We start from the raw sequence: 20,177 nt of genomic DNA, 5'->3' as shown, positions 1-20,177 counted from the left end.
CAGCGATTCTGTTCCCTGCTCGATGTGTCATTCCTCTGTCAGACAGCTCCTGTCCTCTGGAACTGCTGGAATGGCTCAGCTGCTTGTGAAGCACCTGCCCAACAACTTGCATTCAGTGTAATCAGAACAAATAAAATCTGTGCCAGTTTACTTACTGTGCCAGTAGCCTGAGGAGAAATACAGGAAGCCATAATTAAGCAGAGCATGTGGGGGTTAACATGTTTGTTATGAAAGCTGCTGTGCCTTCTTGGCATTTGTGCTCCAAACATTAAAAGAGCAAATAAAGTTCTTTTCTTACCCTGACGACTTTCATTGTGCTGATAATGTGTCACTCATGCATGTGTTTGATAATAACAGGCTTAAAAAAGAATGGTATCTCATCCTGATGGAAGAAGTGGGATTTCACTTTTGTCCTGGTCCATGCAAAGATTATTCAGCCACTTTTAAAATATAAAATTATTTACTTAAATCCATCATCATGACGGTGAACGACAGAGTCTTTGTTTTAAAAGTCTTGCAGTTGAAAACATATACAGAGGGCGAACAGAGGTTGGAAAGAGAATGGAAAGTGATGGGAAAGAAGAGCAAAGAAAAATTGATTTCAGCTGAACACTTCTGCGAAACCCTTGGGGTGTTCTATTTTAGTTCCCGCTTTTGCATTTATCCATTAGCATTTCGTTTTGGACTTCAAGTATGTTTTGAATACATTTGGTGAAATCACAGGCAAAACTCAATTAGGAAAGTTTAAAAATAAAATTTATTTTCTTAATATTATTGTGATGCTGGCAAGTTTGAAAGTGTGGAATTACACATATTTGCTTAGGTTTATTTGTCTCACTTGGCTTATTGCATTTGATGGGAAACTCCTTCGTGACTCTACAGAGCACTGATTTAAAGAAGTTAAGTGTGCTATTTAAACTTGTCCATTTCCATGTTGCAGAACAACTGGTGATGTTATTATTAATCTTGAGAGCAGTGAAAGTTCTTATTATCCTGTGGACAAATGAATAATCAGGATGGAAAGGATGGGAAAAATCAGGAGAATTTATTTAATTCACAAATTTATAGGTATTGAAGGAGGAAGAGACACCAGGGTTATCTAGACTGACATTTCCACAAGCAGATATTTTTCTGAGAATCCAGCCCCACATTTAATTTACATCACCACACAGGCCTGGTGAAGGTTGAGGTGCATGCAAGAGGCAGTCACGGCCTGGGAGAACAGCCCTTTTCTCTCATCTAGCAACTGATCCCTGTTTACACATGGAACTCGCACCACACTTACTCAGCAGAATGCTAACATGCCTCTGCAGCATTCCCTCAGCAAGCAGAACAGCCCAGTGCCACAAAAAGACATGACACAGTATATATGTTCCAGCTGTTCCTGACAGTTACCACTCCGCTCCCCCCTGCAGACAAATATTTCACTCCCTCTCCATTCACAAGGACAAATTTAGCAAAGTCACGGGGGATAATTCAGCCCCTTCTCTTCCTTTCACTAGCCTGTCCTCACCATACAAATCAGGTCTCATGGAGGAATGCACACAGATCCTCAGAGCAGCTTGATTTGTTGCTGTTGTTTAAACAATTAACTACAGAAGCCTGAGTCTGACCACGGACACAGACCGATGCTGACATCTCTGCACTGTTCTGCTTGTCTGAGGGATATGTTCTGCCTGGTTCATGCTGTGCACTTGGGCACCCCCGGGCTCTCAGTGGCAGTGAGACCCAACACCTGATTCCCAGGCAGGAGCCACTGTGAAAATAAAAAAAGAAAACAGACAGTTGAACGTTGCTGTGGTTTTGCTCCAGGAAGCATATGAACTATGTGAGCTGCATGTGGGTATGGCCTTTATTGTTGTGGACAGGGCAGAATCTAATTTTACCAAAAGCACTCATGACACATAGGGAGAACTCTGTCAATCCCTTTCAGAAAACAGACCAACGCCCTCTGGCACTAACCTCCTCTGGGAAACAGCAGCAGACATCCAGCATCTCATAGGAAAGTCTCCTGTTCAGGAAAGTAACTGGTGGAAGGGCAGGAATTCTGCTGGATAGTGCATTTATTTGCAAATGTAAAACTGTCTTTTTCTAAAGTGGGGGTGCCAATGAACAGGTTCACTTTGGTTCAAACCCCTGCCCTGCCTCTCTTGCCAGAAGAGAGGCTTCTCTCTTCTCTGTCATCCACAAAAGCACAGATTAAAAATTGCATTTTTGCTACTTTTCAGCTTCTGCTTACAGACTAGTAAACAATACATAGGTGGATAAGTAGGTCTTACACTCTACATAGGCATTGCTAGCAACACTTTTGTGAGGATCTCCTTGCGGGGTAATTACAACAATGGCTCCTCAAGGTCAGCAAATAATCCTTGCAGTTGAGGGAGGAGATACTGAAGCAGAAAAGATGGCGTTTTAAAAGAGCCAAAATTTCTGTTCTAATTGTCTTAATCACCTTTTGAACCTAAGAGAAACCCACTTCATTTTTCATACATAACAATGACCAGTACTCAGCTCATATGTGAGGTCTACTGATTAACTTTATATGGCAATTTGGAGGAGTTTGCCTGTGCATAGCTGATGGATCCTGGTGACATGACACAGCCAAACCTGTAACAGCCAGGAATCCAAAATAATCTCTTTGACATCAAGATTATGACATGCCTCTTCCAGGTCAGAAATAGCAAATCATTATTAAATTTTAATTTTAACCTCCTGAAAGTGAGGACTTGCTAAAACCAGTTTACTCTAGAAGTTTACAGCCTAAAGTTTGGATATGAAGGTGTCAGGAAGGCCTGCAAAAACAGATGGAAAAAGAAGTTTGTAGTTTTATGTTTAAATGAAAAAATATCTACCTAGCTATTTTCAGAATCATAAATGTGGAAGGCTCATCATGAAGTGCAAGATGGGTCTCAGCTTTCCTAAAATATTTCTACTGATAACAGAGAACACTCTGGAGTGATGAGAAAATAAACCCGTGAAAATTAACAGAGGACACTGTCTGCCTTTGTTCTCTATATTGCCCAAAAATGCCTTACTGAGAGTTATAGGAACTCTACCTCTTACACTGTGACTTGAGAGAAATTTTCATGCAGATGGCAGAACTGTGAGTGGAAGAGAGACCTTCCCCCACTAGGCAATTGAACTACTTTGTTTAAGTATGATTGAATAGAGGCTATTACAGCAAACAGACCAGATTTCTGAACTCTGTGTGTAAAAGGTTGCCCTGTGTGAAGAATGTAAATGCAGGAAAGGAGGGATTGTTTTGATGGCAGCTGTGTGTTTGAGACTGTTACAAAAAAGGAAGAATCATTACAGGATGAGGAAGAAAGAAGGCCTAGGCAGTCAGGGAAGCAAAATAGAAAAAAAAAAAAAGAGGTAGCAAGGAGAAAGGCAGAAACATATTCTATGTGGACTGGGATAAATTAAAACGAATTACTCTTATCTAACAGATCTTTTAATATTCTGGAAAATATAACAGGTTCAGTCTAGTTTTCCACAGGGTGTAGATGCTGGTAAGTAAAAATAGATATAAAGGACAAGATTAAAAGTATTTTCACAGCAGGGTAAACCCCGTGGCAACTGAAGTGATGGCTTGTGGCTTATGCAATGCATCTGCCATGTTTGCAAGGCCAAGGCAGACTTTATACATCTAAGCATCTTTTGTGCATTTCTCATATTTAAAGGAAACCCTGGTGCATGCTAAAAGCTTTGGAAAAGAACTGTTACATTTACAAATAGTCTATGATCATCTTAGGGATAACAGTGTGAAATCAAACCCACAGGAACAGGCTTCTGCTTAAGGAAGAGGTTATTTATTTTGGGTTGAAAATTTGTGAAGAAAGAATCTCAGCTATCATTAAAGAGACTTAAAGGCTGTACTGTACCAGCTTGCTCACTGGATACTCACAAATATTCAAAATTTTGTAATATTCTGTTTCTGTTATGGACAGATCATTTATAGGTTTTCAATATTGCAAAATAACTGCATATGTTAGGGAGAAGAGGATGCCATTGCAGTGAGCAGCAAAATATGCTTCAGATTTATTTAAGTTGGAAAAAACTTTTGACAGCTTTTGCTTTGACCTAAAATCTCTTTTAAATTGCCTTTCACTTTCAGTGAAACTGGACTTTTCTGGTTGGGGACTGTCTTGAGAGAGTGCTCAGATTTTGGCAAAGTCATAGCTTATTACATCAGGAAATATTTTATGACCTTTAAAGGAATCACTCACTGGTCATTGTTAAATTTTCATGACATCATTGTTTGTAGGTATGCAAAATCTGGAGTTCAGGACAGAATACACAGTTGTAAAACTGTTTATTAAAGCCTGGGCTATGGTAGCTTAAACTGATACAAATTAGTGTGGCTGCAATTCCACCCTTCATCTTGCCATGGATCTGTTTTGCTGCTGTATTGGCACTGGCCCCTGAGTGCGTGGGCAGTTGAGTTGTTTTGCTGTGCTGATCTGAGAAAAAAATAGTAACTTTCTTTGTTGGGATCAATTTTTGCTTTTTAGAATCTTGAACTAACCCTTTTCTCACCTGCAGAAACGACAATACCAGTGCAAGGGGTCTGGAGCAGAGAAACATGGTGTGGTGGGAAGGTGTTTAAGTTCAAAGCTGCAAAGGGCAACTAGTGTCCATATAGGTAAGGAAGGTACCTTTGCAATATGTTCCTGATGAGGCTTGGTAAACTAACACATTCTAACACGATCACATAATCCTGGCTCATCACATCCATGAAGAGATGACAGTCTTCTCACTTTCATAATTTACCAAACTGTGAGAGTTCCTGGCTCTCCCACTGCAAAAATGAACACACAGCCAAAAAAAGAAAGAAAGAAAAAAAAAAAGAATACCAAGTGAAAAAAATGTTGAGGGGAAAAAAACCCCCCTGTGCTTTGGAAATACAGCCCTATTAGAAGCCTTTTCAGTACCAAAGTAAAGCTTTGGCTGCTAAAGCCTGGATTAAAAATGCAGTATTGGGATAAAGTTGTAAAAACAAAGAGTATTTGTACAGCTATCAACTCTTTGAACCAGATACAAAGGATACATTAGCTATTTTGTTATAGTTCCCAAAGCTGAATGCGGTCTTGTATTTGCAAACCCAATTGGCAATGCCAGAGACTGTCTGTTGGGTAAAATGAAAACTTGATACAGAAAATTGATGCATGAACATGAAGCCTGAACCACAAAAAACAAACAAACAAACAAATAACCCTCCAAACCCACCAAAACAAAGAAAAAATCCACCAAAACAAAAAACCCAAGAGAAAAAAAAATCCCAAGCAAACCAACTCCACAAAAGCTCCATCCTCCCCAAACAAACAGACCCCCCCCACACCCTTTCTGAAAGAATACTCAATGTGAAGCCTATTAGAGCACATTAGTGCCTGTAGATGATGCAGAATCAGGTAAGCATTTGTTTGCAGCCCTGAATTGCCTCATGCAGGGGCTGGGTTGCTCTCATCTGCTCGGCTTCCACAAAGCCCTGCAGCAAGGGACATCCTCAGAAATTACATCTTCAACAAAACCTGGGTTCCCAGATGAGTGACACAGAAGCCAAGAGCTCATTGGAGAAGTATCTTGTGTATTGTAAGCTCTAGAGAGGAGAAGGCCTATGCTTCTTTCTAATCCTATGAGAAGGGAAAAGAATCTGGAACCCTAAAGCAGATAAACTTTGTAAGGGAACCTGTGAAATAAGGGTCTGAATGAAACAGGGCTGCACAGGTAAGTGCAAGAATGCATAGAAGTGTGCCACTGGACATAACTGAGGTTACTTGCAGAGAGATAACCTGTTAGCTTAATAAAAGCAATATTAAAATAGCAACATGATATAAACATTTTAAGCGAGATGGTAGTACTGCAGTCAGGGTAACACATGGTTAGTGCACTGTGGTGGCTCACACATGGAGGCTGATGTAGGCATGGAGATAAAGGTGGCAAATATGAAAGTCAACAGGCAAACACCTCAGAGACAGCACTTCTCAGTTACTCCCAGATCCTATTTGTTTCCAAACTATAAAGCTGTTTATTGCGTACAGCTGACTTGTATTGCACAGTTGTGCTTCAAGTTCATTGATGGAACAATTAAGCTAAAAATGACCAGTGTTGTAGATGTGGATTTTGGACTATGGCATTCAATGGAGAGCCTCCTGAATGTGCACAAGGGAGTGAACAGATCCCAAACTCACAGGATACTACCTTCCCAAGGCCCTTCTTAACAAGACTCTTTTGTCATTTTATGGGAAGATACTGGTTATACACGATACAGTTCTAGAAATATTTAAAAATCAGTAAGTAAAAGACGGTTTACAAAGCTAATTTTTATAATTTTTTTTCCCGTTATTGATCAAATCAGTTTCAAGATTGAGGAGTATTCATATTAAATAGGCCATAGGCTGCCGGATCCTCTTGCCAGGACTCCCGCAGACGAGTACAGGTCGGTGTTGCCACCTGGTGGCACATGACAGTGGTACTGCCACTTGTAAATCCCCACACAGTGCATTCACATGGTTGGACTACACCTACCACACTGAGTTACCTGCTTTGTGTAACAGTTGGGATTTGGCAGACTCTTGGTGTACTGAGTTTATCTGTTCCCGTGAATTCAACAGGTCTGCTGGTCTCTAAAGCTTATCAGTTCTTGGGAGATTTTCACATATTATCTCTTCTCGTAAGGGCAAGAGGAGGGGCAGGCACTGATCTCTTCTCTGTGGTGACCAGTGACAGGACCTGAGGGAATGGACTGAAGGTGTGTCAGGGGAGGCTTAGGTCAGATATTAGAAAAAGGTTCTTCCCCCAGAGGGTGTTTGGGTGCTGGAACAGGCTCCCCAAGGCAGTGGTCACAGCACCAAGCCTGACAGAGTTCAAGAAGTGTTTGGATGATGTTCTCAGGCACATGCTGTGACTCTTGGGGATGGTCCTGTGCAGGGCTAAGGGTTGGACTCAATGATCCTTGTGGGTCCTTTCCAACTCAGCATATTCTGTGATGCTGTGCTTCTGTTATTCTGTGATTTTAGCACATACTGTTTCATTCTTCAGCCTGCTTTTTGGTAACATTTCTCGATCCACAGCCATATGTTGGTACCTATACAACCCCTCCACAGCAATTCACACAAAGGAGGTTTGTATAACAACTTGGCCTATGGGGTAATTTCACAGAATACTAAGATTTATTTTAAGAAGTTACCCAAATCCAATATATCTGTGCTAGAGAAATTGAGACTGCTACAATTAGTCCTCTGTTTTGAAAAGGTTGAATAGCCACCACCCAAAATTTTAAAATCTTATGGAATTATCTAGATACTATATGAAAATGCTACTGGATCTGTATCATATCAACACTTTACAAATTTCAGCAGTGTTTGAAATACAAAAGTGGGAAACGGTGAGCCTAAGTGTATGCAATTTCTCTTTCTAAATCTGACAATAAAACATAATTCTCATCATACAATATGTTAAGTGGCATCTTTCTGATTTGGGCAGAGGAGGCTTGTAGATTGGTGTGTAGACTACACATTCAGCCCTGGTGATTGTATCTGGCAGACTAAAATAAGGAGTAATAAAGCTGGGAAAACAAAAGAGCTAATACCTAAATCTACAACTTTAACATGACAAGTGGCCTCCTGCCTCTCAACACATAAAAAAAAAAAATTGGAGAAACTCAATGGAATTTTTCAAATATTAGCACAAAAAATATATATATAAAATAAGTACAAAAAAGCACTTCACTACTTTAAAGAAAAACCCCAATTAATTAGATTATCATATGATAATAAGCGATTTTTTCAGCCAATGGCCTGTGGATCCACGGGAGTACACAGCATAGTCTAAGAGTAGCAGCTAAGAACATCTCTGCATAGTGTCAAATGCAAATGTGAAGTACACAAGCAAAAAATAGCCAAAGGAGATCTTTCAAGAAAGCAGCAGCTTGGTTGTTTTGTACAGCATGCAATGTTCCTGTGAATTTCAAGGAAAAAACAAGCTGTAACAAACACTTGAGAGTGTTTGGCATAAACAGAAGCTACAAATGTTTGAAAGTAGAGAAGGAAAGTCAGATGTTAAAAGTGGTTAGTGAGCTATTTTCCATAAAGGTTAAGAACAAACACGTCATAATCTGGAATTTTCCCACCTTAGAGACTTTCTGCATAGCTAATGGTAAACTTAATCTTCTAGACAGCTCTGCTTGGAAAAGCTATTTGGAGCACTCTTTCAAAACCAGTCACGTCACTCTTCTCAATTGCACTATGAAAAATGTACCTCCCAAAGCTTTTAAAAATAAATCATGTGGAAGGGCTACTGCAGACACCGTGGGCCTTGCTTTGTTGTGAACTGTACAGCAGACATAGAAGGCAACAGGGGGCTGAATAATTTGGAACAGCACTGTTACTGCTTTGCAGATGTTTCACAACACGAAAAAGGGGAGTTTAGAACTTAAATCTTCTGTGCTGGGCCATAATCTAGATAATGAATCTCCGAGTAATCAGGCAGTCATGGAAACAGTTAAGACACGTGTTACTGGCACCTCACTGGAGTCAATGCATAGATGGAAAAGAGTTCTCAGAGGTTTTTCTAAATGCAGTGTGTGAGTGCTGCAATAGCCCACTTGCTCAGCTTAGTTGTTGAGTTATGCAAAAAGATCTTGATAACAGTTTCTGAGCTTTTTACTGGACTGAAGAAGCTTTTATTGCTCATTCTGCCTACTGGGCTAAGGTTTCATTGCTGTCTCTCTACAAAATGCTCATGATAATGCCTTTGTAAGTAATCACCAGGTAAAATGGCTGATTTGAGCTCTCAGTTTTTAAAGTCTGACATCTCAAGGATTGTTTTGGGATCCTTTAGCAATATGACCAAGGTTACAGCTCAGCAGCTGAGAATCTGAATGTCTTGCATTGACAGTCAGAAATACATGCATTGCCAGTAACTAAATCGAATGGCTTCGTAAGTGCAATTTTCAACAGAAACATGCAAACACTGCTGAATTTAAAATGGCTCAAGAAAAAAAACCACATATGTTTTTTCCTGTAAGCTATTCTTGCTTTGGGAGCTCCACTGGTACCTCTGCAGATGTTAGGAGATGTTTTTCTCTCTAGTACAGCCTGGAGCACTTAGGAAAACACACTTGCCATTTGCAACAGGGTTTGGAACCACTGGGCTGAGTAAAAAGCAGCAAAAAAAAAAAAAAAAAAAGCATGGGCAGCAAGTGGAGGGAGAGGATTCTGCCCCTCTGCTCTGCTCTGGTGAGACCCCACCATCCAGCCCTGGAGTCCCCAGCACGAGGATATGGACGTGTTGGAGCGAGCCCAGAGGAGGCCACGAAAATGCTCCAAAGGCTGAAAAATCCGAGATCTGGGACTGTCCAGCCTGGAGAGGAGCAGCCTCCAGGGAGACCTCATTGTCATCTTAAAGGGGACATATAAAAAAGATGGACAGCGACTTTCTGTGCCGGCAGATAGTTATAGGACAAGGGGGAACAGTTTTAAACTAAAAGAGGAGACATTTAGATGGGATATTAAGAAGAAATTCTTTAATGTGGGGGTGGTGAGACACTGGAACAGGTTGCCTATGGAAGCTGTGGATGCTCCATCCCTGTAAGTGCTCAAGGTTGGGCTGGACGGGGCTTGGAGCAACCCGGTCTGTCGGAAGGTGTCCCTGCCCACGGCAGGGGGTTGGAACGAGATGATCTTTAAGGTCCCTTCCAACCCAACCCATTCCGTGACTCCCTGCAGCGGCCCCGGCCGCTCTCTCTTCTGCGAGCTGCGGTGTCACTCGAGAGGGCGGGAGGCAGCAAGGCCCCCTCGGGCCGCCCGTTGTGCAGCGCCCGGCGGGCACCGCTCGGAACCGCTCCGGGCCCCCGCTGGACCCTCCCGGTGCCGCCCCCGCCCCGTCAGTATCGCGAGAGCCGCGCGCGGGCCGGGGGAGGGGAGGGGCGGTGGGGCCGCCCCCGCCCCGGGACCGCCGAGCGAGACATGGACATGGACCCGAACCTGGGCCCCGGCCCCGCCGAGGAGCCCCGCGCCTCCACATCCACCGCCCCCGCCGCCGCGCAGGACCCCGGCGCCGAGGAGGTACCGCGCCGGGGGGGGCCCTGCGGGTGGTGGGAGCGCGCCGGGCCCCGCCGCCCCCTCCTGCGGCCGCTGCTCGGGCCGCGCCGCCCCGGCCCTGGGGCCGCCCGGGCCCCTCTGCACCCGCTGTGAGGGCTCTGCGGGCCGGCCCCGCCCGGACACACCCCCGGGCCCGCGCCGGTCCCTCAGCATCGCCGTGGCATCACCGCCCGCTTGCGGTGCCCCCGGCCCGGTCCTGCGGCCCGGACACGCCGGTGCCGGGGTCGCTCAGCCCCCGCTCCCCTGCGGACCCCCCGCACCTCGAGCGCTCCTGCAGGGCCCGTCCTCGGGAGCCCCGCTGTTTCCCTTCCCCAGTCCCCAGGGAAAGCTGGGACGCTTTCCATGGAAGAACTGACGGCCGGCGGTGGGAGTGTGAGGCCGGGCCGAGGGGTTCGAGGCTGACCCGCTCCGCCCCACCCCGCACGGCTCAGGCTGTTCCCCTGCCCGGTCCGAGTGCTGCCCTGGTGCAGAGCACACCCCTCGAACGAGCGCGTAGGGCTGCCAGCTGGCTCTCGTTAGTTTTTTTGGAAGAAAGACAGAAGGCTAAGGCACAAGGAATGTAAAAAACTGACGTATTCAGGTATCCTTGGAAACTGAACAAGGTTCAACCTGAAGAGTGAATCTTATAAAAACTTAGTAAGAAAGAGGACTGTGCATCAAGTATTTGTGGTATTGGAGAAAATTGCAGAACTACTGATAACAGTGCAATCAGAATTTTTAGCCCAGTTACTGAAAGTCTGTTTTTGTCTGTAAGGAACTCTTGAGGCTTTAATTCATTACTTATGTTTACAAACAGCTATGAGACACGGTGCAGCGTAATCCTGAGCATTGCCTGGTTGTTCACGGGAAAACGTTTAAGGGCTATTTCTCTATTAGATACAACTTATTCTGCAAAATTTTATGTATGTGAACTGATGAAAAGTCAGTACGAAATGTTTAGGAATGCCTGCATGGAGAAATCATTCGAAAGCAGTGAATGGATTCAGATATTATCAACTTTATGCTGCTGTGCCATACTGGACAGTATCATAGAATTATAGAATATCCTGAGTTGGAAGGGACCCACAAGGAACATTAACATCCAGCTCCTGGCCCTGCACAGCACAGCCTCAGGAATCCCACCATGTACCTGAGGGTGTTGTCCAAACACTTCTTGAACTGTGTCAGGTTTGACTACTTGGGCACAGCTGTGACTATTTCTCTGGGGAGCCTGTTCCAGTACCCAACCACCCTCTGGGTGAAGAACCTTTTCCTGATATTCAGCCTCAACCTCCCCTGACACAACCTCATGCTGTGCTCCTCCACTTCCCTGCCCTTCAGTGTCCTCCAGGCTGAACAAGCCAAGTGACCTCAGCTGCTCCTTGTATGGCTTCCCCTCCAGGCCCTTCACGATCTTCTTTATGCCTTTTGAGTTCTTATTCCCAGTCATTTATTGACGGTTTGTGGGGCCTTCTCCATTTAGGACTGTTAGACTTACCAGGTAGAAATTTCCCACCCTAATACTAGTAGCACTATTTAGGGTAGTTATCAGAGATTTTATGAGGGGGTATTTTGTACTCAGGAATTTGTATTTGGAATACTCAGGATTTGTTATTTTTGAAACTGCTGCATGGTTGTGTTTCTTTGTGAGGTGTTTAAATGACACCAGTTTTCAGGGGACTGTCTTAATCGCTAATGGAAACTTTCTAGAGTAGAGGCAAATTGTTACCAGCGAGTTTCCTGAGTTAAAAATGAAAGTATTTTTTTTGCTGGTTAATTGCACTGAGACATGTCCTGTTCCCTGACAAGTCAGGCCTCTAAGTGATGAAGATACACTGTGTGAAGTTTCTAGGGAAAAACTCTCACAGACCTGATGAAATGTTTTGTGGTTCTGTGTTGTGGGAGGTACATGGTCCAGTTTTTAGTGAGAAGTATTCTTATATCAAAATGCAGTCGTTGTCAGGATGTAGATTTCTGTAACTCAGAACATTATGCAGAAGCAAGTTTGGATATGATGCTTGTCCCTACCACCTGCCGGGCTCTACCAGCACAAAATAGTATTTTAGTGAAACTGCAGCATATTGTCTTCCCCTGTAAGTTATGAGGAGGAGAAGGGAAACAGGAATGCATGTGTCTTCTTTGTCTCTTTCATCAGCTTTTGATAATCTCCTGTTTGTTATTTCTGATACATTGGGAACCATTAATGTTCAACAGAAACACTGCAGTGAGGAGCAGGGGTGGGAAAGCAGGGAAACTGTCTTTTATCTTGAAAGGTAATGTATAGGATGTGATTTTATAGTGCTGTGGCTGCAGTAACTTTACATGTCAGCTTGTTTGCTACTTTAACTCAGAGTGTGTTATTCACAAATACTTATTGCAGAATAAATTTGATTTGGATGCCACCATAAGTTTTATTCTTCTGGAGGAATCTGAGTAACAACAGAACTGGCATTGCAGCCATCTGCCTTGGGGTTAAAAAGATAATATTGCATTGCAATTTACTTGGAAAACTTTCAGTTAAGAGGGATACTCATAATACTGAGTTGTTCTGCTTGAAGAACTGTGTATTTATCACTAACAGTTCTGAAAGTTAAGTGTAATGTTGCTTGACAGACTTTTTAAATATTTGGTACCATTTTGGACTCGTTTTGCTACTTGACCCTGAATAGTTTAGATTAATTATTATTTTAATTTAATGTATTTATGGGAGGCTGATACTTAAAGCAAATTAAGATTCTGCAGTGTTACATTTTATACAGACATGAACTTTGGCAGTTCCTTTCAGTTTATTCAGAGCATTTAAAAACCAGTTTTATAATTTAATGCATCTCAAAATATATTTTTTTTTATTGGCAGGAGGTGTGTAAAAAGGCACACTTCAATGGCAAATTAGGAAAACTTTCCTAAATTAGGGGAAAAAATCCACCAAACATTTTGCCAATATCAAAGTTGTGATAAACCTGCTTTGAGCTTCCCAACTGAAGACAGAAATGAATCTTATAAACTACAGAAGTCAGCCATTTTAGTTAGAGTTGCTGAAATTTGTTTCATATGTAGTAAATAAGGTAGTTCTTTAGCTGTCTAAGAGTGTACCAGGGAGTGGTTGCTCCATGAATTGATTTGGTTGTTAATTTGTGTCTCTTCCTAGCCATATGCCTAAGTGTAGTTAAGCTGTGTTTCCAACTGAACTTGTGACTATTTATCCAGAAGTGAAAACAAACAAACAAAACTCAGCAAAGATGCGTCAGAAACTTACAGTTAGGAATGTGACATTAAGAAATCACATTTAATGTTTTAAAATGTCTTTTCAATATATTAATGATACATTTATAGCAAGATCTCTGTGAAAAATTAAACTTTGTTCTCTTTCAGTAATTTCTTTCAGTGCTTTCAACATGGATCCTACTTGTAGAGATAAACACAAGGATGAGACGAATCTCCAGCTTTCTTTTTTTCTAATCATATCTCCTCTTTAATTTCATCATGCATATCATGTTCTGCTTTTGGTGAAATAATATAATTAATGCATAATAATAGCATACTTACCATGTAGTTTGTAGGTTTGTTCAGTTTGATATCTTTTTGCTAAAAAAACTACGTAGGAAGCTGATATTTATAAAATGTTTACCTTTTGAATTCCAGAAAAATGATCCCCCTTTTCAACTCAAACTTCCTCCAAAAGCGGCTAGACCTGAAAAAGAAGTTGACCCAGAATATGAAGAGAAGATGGTAAGTGTTTTCATGATAAAACATATTGCAGCTTTTTATGGCTCTTGGTTGTTGGAACTAGATCAGCACAGTTACATGGGGTTATTGCAGCCTGAATGTGTCAGAAAAAACCCCGACCAAATGAAGATTCATCTAAACATTAGTCCAGTGTGGTGTTTCTCACAGTGACTGACAGTAAGTATTTAGTGAAGAACAGGAGAACAGAGGAAGCAGGTAGTGGTAGTTCTGTTAAACACTGTCCTACTCGTCCAAGTATTTTTGTCTGCATGATTTCTGGAGTTGGAGGCTGTGGTTTTTATACTCAGCAGTTGTCAGTTGATTTTTGGTTTTGTGGTTTCTTTTTTAGTTATCCACTCCCTTCTGTGGTAAGGAGTTACTATTCAGTGACATTTTATATTTAGAACTCCCTGTTTTGTTTTGAATCTGTCTTTGCCAGTTTTATCTGATGACCCCTTGAGTCATGTCAGAGGCATCCTTAAGCTACTTCTTAGCTGAGAGAAATACTGTAGCTTCCAGTTTTTCATCATATAAAAACATAAAGGTTTTAAATATTGATATACTGTAATAAATGTGCCATAACAATGCAAAAGATACCTGTCCATGACACCAAGGAAGGGAGCTTGTAGTGCTGAAGAGGAGATGTAACAGTAGCTTCTGTGTGACAAAGAAACAGGAGCCAGGAGAACATTGCAAGGCTTGTTCTTGAATGATACATGTAGTAAGTTCTTGGTTTAAGCTGGTATCTGTATCTTCTTGTATTTTTCTTGAAAGCTTTAATGTTGAATGGATGCCTAATAATTACAGTAGAGTCTGAAAGGATTGGATACCATGGAAGTCAGAGAAGAGTATCACTCTTAAACATACTTGGATGAATACTTATTTAGCCAAAGAGAAGACACACAAATCTGTTTGTTGGGAATGAGTAGAGTAAATAGCTAAACTTGTTTTCACAGTAATACGTGGGGAATTTACAGCTTTCCTAAATTAGCTTGTTAGTTCAGCTGTTCTAGGAGGCAAAGGGATCAGATATCAGAAGAATCCACCTTTCATCAGGGAAGAAATAGTAATTTCTTTCCAGGAGATCTCTGTAAAGGTGTTTCTGTGCCGGTCGGTGCTGTGCTGTTAAGGAAGCGCAGTGCCCTCGTGTGGCGAGATCGCGCATTGCGCGTCAGGCTCAGCTGCCCTTTTCTTTGGCTGCTGTTACTGCTGGGGGAGCACTTCCATGTCTGTTACCTGCAGAAGGGCTCTCTGTGGTTTGTGTATTTCCTGGAAATGTTATGATGCAGAACTGCTCTTTCACTGTTTTACTTTTTATCATGATATATAAATGACATCACATGAAAATTGCTTCAAGTGGTACAGTGTTACATGAAGCTTAGAAATGTCGTTGAGAAACTGATAACAATTGCATTCTGTCAGATAGTGTCTGAATTCTGTTTTTTGATAAAAATACATTTTTATGAAGAAAAGTTATCTTTTTTTTTTTTTTTAAATTCTCTTCCCCACTTTGCAAACTAGAAAGCAGATCGAGCAAAAAGGTTTGAATTCCTCCTGAAGCAGACAGAACTTTTTGCACATTTTATTCAACCTGCAGCACAAAAATCACCAACATCTCCATTGAAAGTCAAACTGGGACGACCACGGATGAAGAAAGATGAAAAACAGAGTTTGATTTCAGCTGGGGAGTAGGTTTTATTTTTCTTTCTGACTTCTTACAGTTTCAAGTAACTTATGCTTTTTAACATTATCTGTTTAGTTTGCATAGAGATTATTGTACTTTCAGTAAATCCAGAACTTTTCCTGTTAATGGTGTATCAATTTCTTTAAAAGCTGGTTGGTGTGTGCATGCTGATCCATCAGTGTTAATATGACCTTGCATCAGAAATGCACTTGTAAACCAAATTGCCTGATTCTTGCCACTTACAATGCTGTATTGTGGGGTTATATTGGACACATGAATTGAATTTCTTTTGCATGATGTTGAATTAGAAGGTGCACTCCAGAAGTGCTCCAGATGTGCTCCAGCTGCTGGTGAACAAGTCAGTGGGACCAGAGTGGAGCTAGACCAGGTTAAAACAGGACAGCGTGCATGAGTGGGGATGTTGGATCTTCAGCACAAATTGTCTTGCTCTGCCAGTCTGTCTGTATTAAGTATTACAGGCAGAGCCTGCATGCAATGCCTCTGAGGGGTTTTGGAATAACAAACAACTAGTTTTTGGAATGTTTGCAAAATGACATTCTATTTTATAAATTTTTATTTATTTTTTTTTTTAAATTTGAATGTGCGATTCTTCTGAACATTGTAGTTATCAAGTAACTGAGTCTAAGGCCACCACTGATGTGTCTTGTATTTCTGTGTTGCTCGTTAAAAAGTACCCTAGAGAACTCCCAGTACTTGTTGTCAGACAAATTGTCAACAGCTCTGGAGTTGAGGGCTTTATATCAGCGTTTCTAAATAAAGCTGGAATGACCCCTAAGGAATAACTTATTAACAGAACACTAGAACGTACCCATTGCAGATCAATGGTTGCTTCTGTTGTAATTTGTGTTTTGAGTTTGCAGTCAGTGCATTGAAATTATTTTACATAAACACGACTCTTGGGTTCTTCCTTCAGGTACCGTCACAGGCGCACGGAGCAAGAGGAAGATGAGGAGCTGTTGTCCGAGAGTCGGAAAACATCTAATGTGTGTATTCGCTTCGAGGAGTCCCCCTCCTGTAAGTATTGTATCAACACTTCTCCCGTTGCTTTGATGTAATTAAGATCTGAGCAGAACACAAAATGTTCTACTTACAATTAGTATTTTTCTACTTAGAGGAATCTTACATTTACAGATGTGAAAGGAGGAACTCTAAGAGATTATCAGGTTAGAGGTTTGAACTGGATGATCTCATTGTATGAAAATGGTGTTAATGGCATTCTGGCAGATGAAATGGTAAGCAGTCATCTTTTGGAATTTTTGTGGTAATTATTGAGCAAAATGCAACATTAAAGTGCTTATAGTATTTAATGTATGTGCAGTAGTATGCATCATTCTACAATAGTTTGATTTTTCAAATCTGAAATTGTAATGCAATGAAAGAAATTTTATTGCAAACGTTTGCTATCTGGTTTGCTTTGAACAACTTAAATGGCAGAATTACATAGTAGGAAAATTGTTCAAAATTATTTCTGTATGGTCTTTCACTTCAGCAGGTTTCTTTCCCCCTCCCTCTTTGCCAATGCAGGGTCTTGGTAAGACTCTGCAAACAATAGCATTACTAGGCTATCTGAAGCATTACCGAAACATTCCTGGGCCACACATGGTCCTGGTCCCAAAATCAACTCTGCACAACTGGATGAATGAGTTCAAGCGCTGGGTTCCGTCGTTACGCGCTGTTTGCCTTATCGGGGATAAAGATGCCAGAGTAAGTGTTGTACAGTTCAGAAATGGTTCCATTATTTTGCAAAAATATCATGTAGGTATGTGGAATTTTCTCTAAGCTAATTACTTCATTACAGTATATTTTAATACTCTCTAACTATATTAATGTTGAAAATGCAAAATGATGTGCTTGTAACTATGAGGGAAAAATACAAATCAGTAGATGAGGTAATGGACTGGGATCAAAGTACAGCTGTTTGACTTACCTCTTTCTCTGTTGTCTTCCTCTTTGATTTTTGCACCTATTTTTCTTCCATATTTGCAGTGTGACAGTGTGTACTCATTTTTCTTTATTGCACTCGCTTTGTCACCTCTTTCTTCACCTTTTTTTTAGGTAACTCCTCCCACTCTTTACTTGTATTTTATAAACCTGTCTTGCCTTGTGACTAAGATTTTTTTGTAGAGCTTTTCATCTTTCATTGTGAAGGCCTTAAAATAGATATGGGGTGTTTTTCTAACTTGGAGGGGATCAACAAGCTGGATGTTTCTGTGAATTCTGTGGCTACTAATATGACTGCCTGTTTACCATTTGAGGGTAGAAAGGCTCTAGAGAGGAAATAGGAGCTGGCAGTGTGCCCAGATGGCCAAGAAGGCCAGTGGCATCCTGGCTTGTATCAGGAACTGCATGGCCAGCAGGACCAGGGAAGGGAACATTCCCCAATACTCGGCACTGGTGAGGCCACACCTTGAATGCTGTGTTCAGTTCTGGGCCCCTCACTCTAAGAAGGACATTTTGGTACTGGAGTGTGTCCAGAGAAGAACAACAAAGCTGGGGAAGGCTCTGAACAAGGAAATGGCCTCAAGGTGCATTATGGGGACCTGTATGTGTGGCTTTCCCATAGGGTGGTATGAAAGGATTTATATTCCTAGATATGTATCCCTTGCAAAACAGAGATGGGGCAGAGGAATGAGGTATTTAAGAAAGAGAAAAGATGAGTGAGTTATGTGAGTTGCTTTGAAACACTTTTGTGGATTGTGTCTTCGGACAAGTTAGAGTTTTTTTTTCCTTACTGGTTGTATGTACTGTGTTTAAATTACAGAGGAATTATGCTGAAGAGTAAATATTTAATTTTCAACAGGAGATCATTTGTGTTTTGCTTAATCCCAGCTTTCTCTGTGCCTGAAGTACAAAGGATTGAAGGGTTTTGTTACAGTAACTTTCAGTTACTGAAAAGATGTTTCATAGTCTTTTCTGTGCTAGTTTAGTTCGTCAGTAATGTTGGTGGAAACAGTTTTCACTGAATGTCATATAAATTGTTCATATTTATAAGTGTTTATTAATCTGGTTCTTCTGCTTTAGGCTGCGTTTATCCGTGATGTTATGATGCCTGGTGAATGGGATGTTTGTGTTACATCATATGAAATGGTAATTAAAGAGAAATCAGTCTTCAAAAAATTTAACTGGAGGTACCTGGTAATTGATGAAGCCCACAGAATAAAGAATGAGAAGTCTAAGGTAAACTCAAAATCGTTTGATGCTTTGAAATTAGTTCAATACAAAAAGATTCCATCTGATTTGTGCAGATTTTAAGTGTTAGGTGTGGTGTTTTTCAAAATAAAAGCCATAAGCTATTGGGTGGTAAATATGAATTTCATGGGTAGCTCACTGTCTCTAAATTTTATTGACATTGTCTTAGGTGTCAGAAACTGATGAAGATTCACTGTGCTTATCTGTACATGGTGATGATAACTATTTGTTGTATTTGTAGCTGTCAGAGATTGTACGTGAGTTCAAGACAACAAATCGATTGCTGCTTACAGGAACTCCTTTACAGAACAACCTCCACGAGCTGTGGGCATTACTCAATTTTCTGTTACCTGATGTCTTCAATTCTGCAGACGTAAGTTGATGTTTGGAAGTACAATGTTGGTCTTGTTATTTTGATTCCCAGGCTGCTGTCTGCAGAGGAGAAGAGTGAACAGCCTAGTAAGAGACATAGGTTGTGGAAAACCCGGATTCAGGAGAAGCTCTGTGTCTTACCAAACTATAGACTGCTTTTGCTCTGCCTAGTTAAAACAGTGCATTCTGTTAGGGTAGATAAGGCCTCAGAATAGTAATAGCAAATGTAATATTTTGAATAGTTCAATAATTATGCAAATTTGGGAAAGGAATGAAGAATTAAGAATGTGAAACATCCAAATAGGTGTAAGCCTTTTTTTATGTAGAATTTGAGTAATCTTTCTCCTCCTTTACTATTAATGTTTCCTTCTACTTGTTTTGCTTGCTTCCATTATTTTTACTCTGTTGTCCATCTCAGTACTTAAGGACTCTGGATTCTTTTTCTTTTTTTAACTTCTTGCCCCATTGTTACACAAGCACTGAGGGGAAGGACTTGGACGCTACAGTGATGAGCATGGAAAACTGTTGTAAATGAAGCAGAGTAATAGTATTTTGTCTGCAGAGTTATACAGTTGACTTGAATGTTATAACATGCTGGGGAACAGACATAGCATTGCAGACTGATTTTTCTTTCACTCACAGAAGTCATTTGTCCCAAGATTTATGCCGCTCTCAGCTAGAATGAAAGAGAGTCAATATGTGTCTGTTACAAGTACAGATGATAAACTGTTCATACTGATTGTGCTGTTTCTCTCCACAGGATTTTGACTCATGGTTCGACACTAAAAATTGTCTTGGTGATCAGAAACTTGTGGAAAGACTTCATGCTGTAAGTAATTAAAGCTGTAATCACATGTCAACATTAGCATGCACAGTGTAAAAAAGAAAACTGGATTATTTTCCCCTTGAAATGATGAACGTGAGGTGTTTAGTTACAGAACTGCCTGGCAGAATTTTCATGAATTAAATATTGGAACTTACTATTATAGATACTGCTTTTTGTACCATTACTGTTTGAAGCAGACAAAGTCTGAACATAAAATGTGAAAATGAAGACTTTTGAGATCTTTTTGAAACCACTTATTGTTGTGAATGGTATCTGA

At 41.1% G+C, this 20,177-nt stretch overlaps 1 protein-coding gene and 1 long non-coding RNA gene across 3 annotated transcripts in view; one reads left to right on the top strand and one right to left on the bottom strand.

Moving 5' to 3' along the window:
* Window positions 1–1,024: 1,024 nt before the first annotated feature.
* LOC116793971 lies at window positions 1,025–8,171 on the bottom strand. The gene is made up of 2 exons (XR_004359660.1): window positions 8,132–8,171; window positions 1,025–1,756 (listed from the first exon to the last, which is right to left on the bottom strand). It is a non-coding gene; the product is annotated as an uncharacterized LOC116793971 (long non-coding RNA).
* Window positions 8,172–9,894: 1,723 nt separating this feature from the next.
* The window catches only part of SMARCA1 (SWI/SNF related, matrix associated, actin dependent regulator of chromatin, subfamily a, member 1), a 33,003-nt gene continuing 22,720 nt past the window's right edge, over window positions 9,895–20,177 (top strand). The window contains exons 1-9 of one of the 2 annotated variants that reach the window (XM_032701812.1): window positions 9,895–10,067; window positions 13,725–13,811; window positions 15,330–15,496; window positions 16,427–16,527; window positions 16,645–16,745; window positions 17,038–17,217; window positions 18,535–18,690; window positions 18,944–19,075; window positions 19,835–19,903. In XM_032701812.1, coding sequence (XP_032557703.1) covers window positions 9,969–10,067; window positions 13,725–13,811; window positions 15,330–15,496; window positions 16,427–16,527; window positions 16,645–16,745; window positions 17,038–17,217; window positions 18,535–18,690; window positions 18,944–19,075; window positions 19,835–19,903 — 1,092 coding nt within the window. In that variant the 5' untranslated portion in view covers window positions 9,895–9,968. Of the gene's footprint in view, window positions 10,068–10,658; window positions 10,684–13,724; window positions 13,812–15,329; window positions 15,497–16,426; window positions 16,528–16,644; window positions 16,746–17,037; window positions 17,218–18,534; window positions 18,691–18,943; window positions 19,076–19,834; window positions 19,904–20,177 lie in introns of those variants that run through there. The other variant, XM_032701813.1, reaches the window with a different exon arrangement.

This window comes from Chiroxiphia lanceolata, chromosome 14 (assembly GCF_009829145.1).
Source record: "Chiroxiphia lanceolata isolate bChiLan1 chromosome 14, bChiLan1.pri, whole genome shotgun sequence".
Taxonomy (NCBI): Eukaryota; Metazoa; Chordata; class Aves; order Passeriformes; family Pipridae; genus Chiroxiphia; species Chiroxiphia lanceolata.
This window is presented reverse-complemented; position numbering and strand designations above follow the sequence as displayed.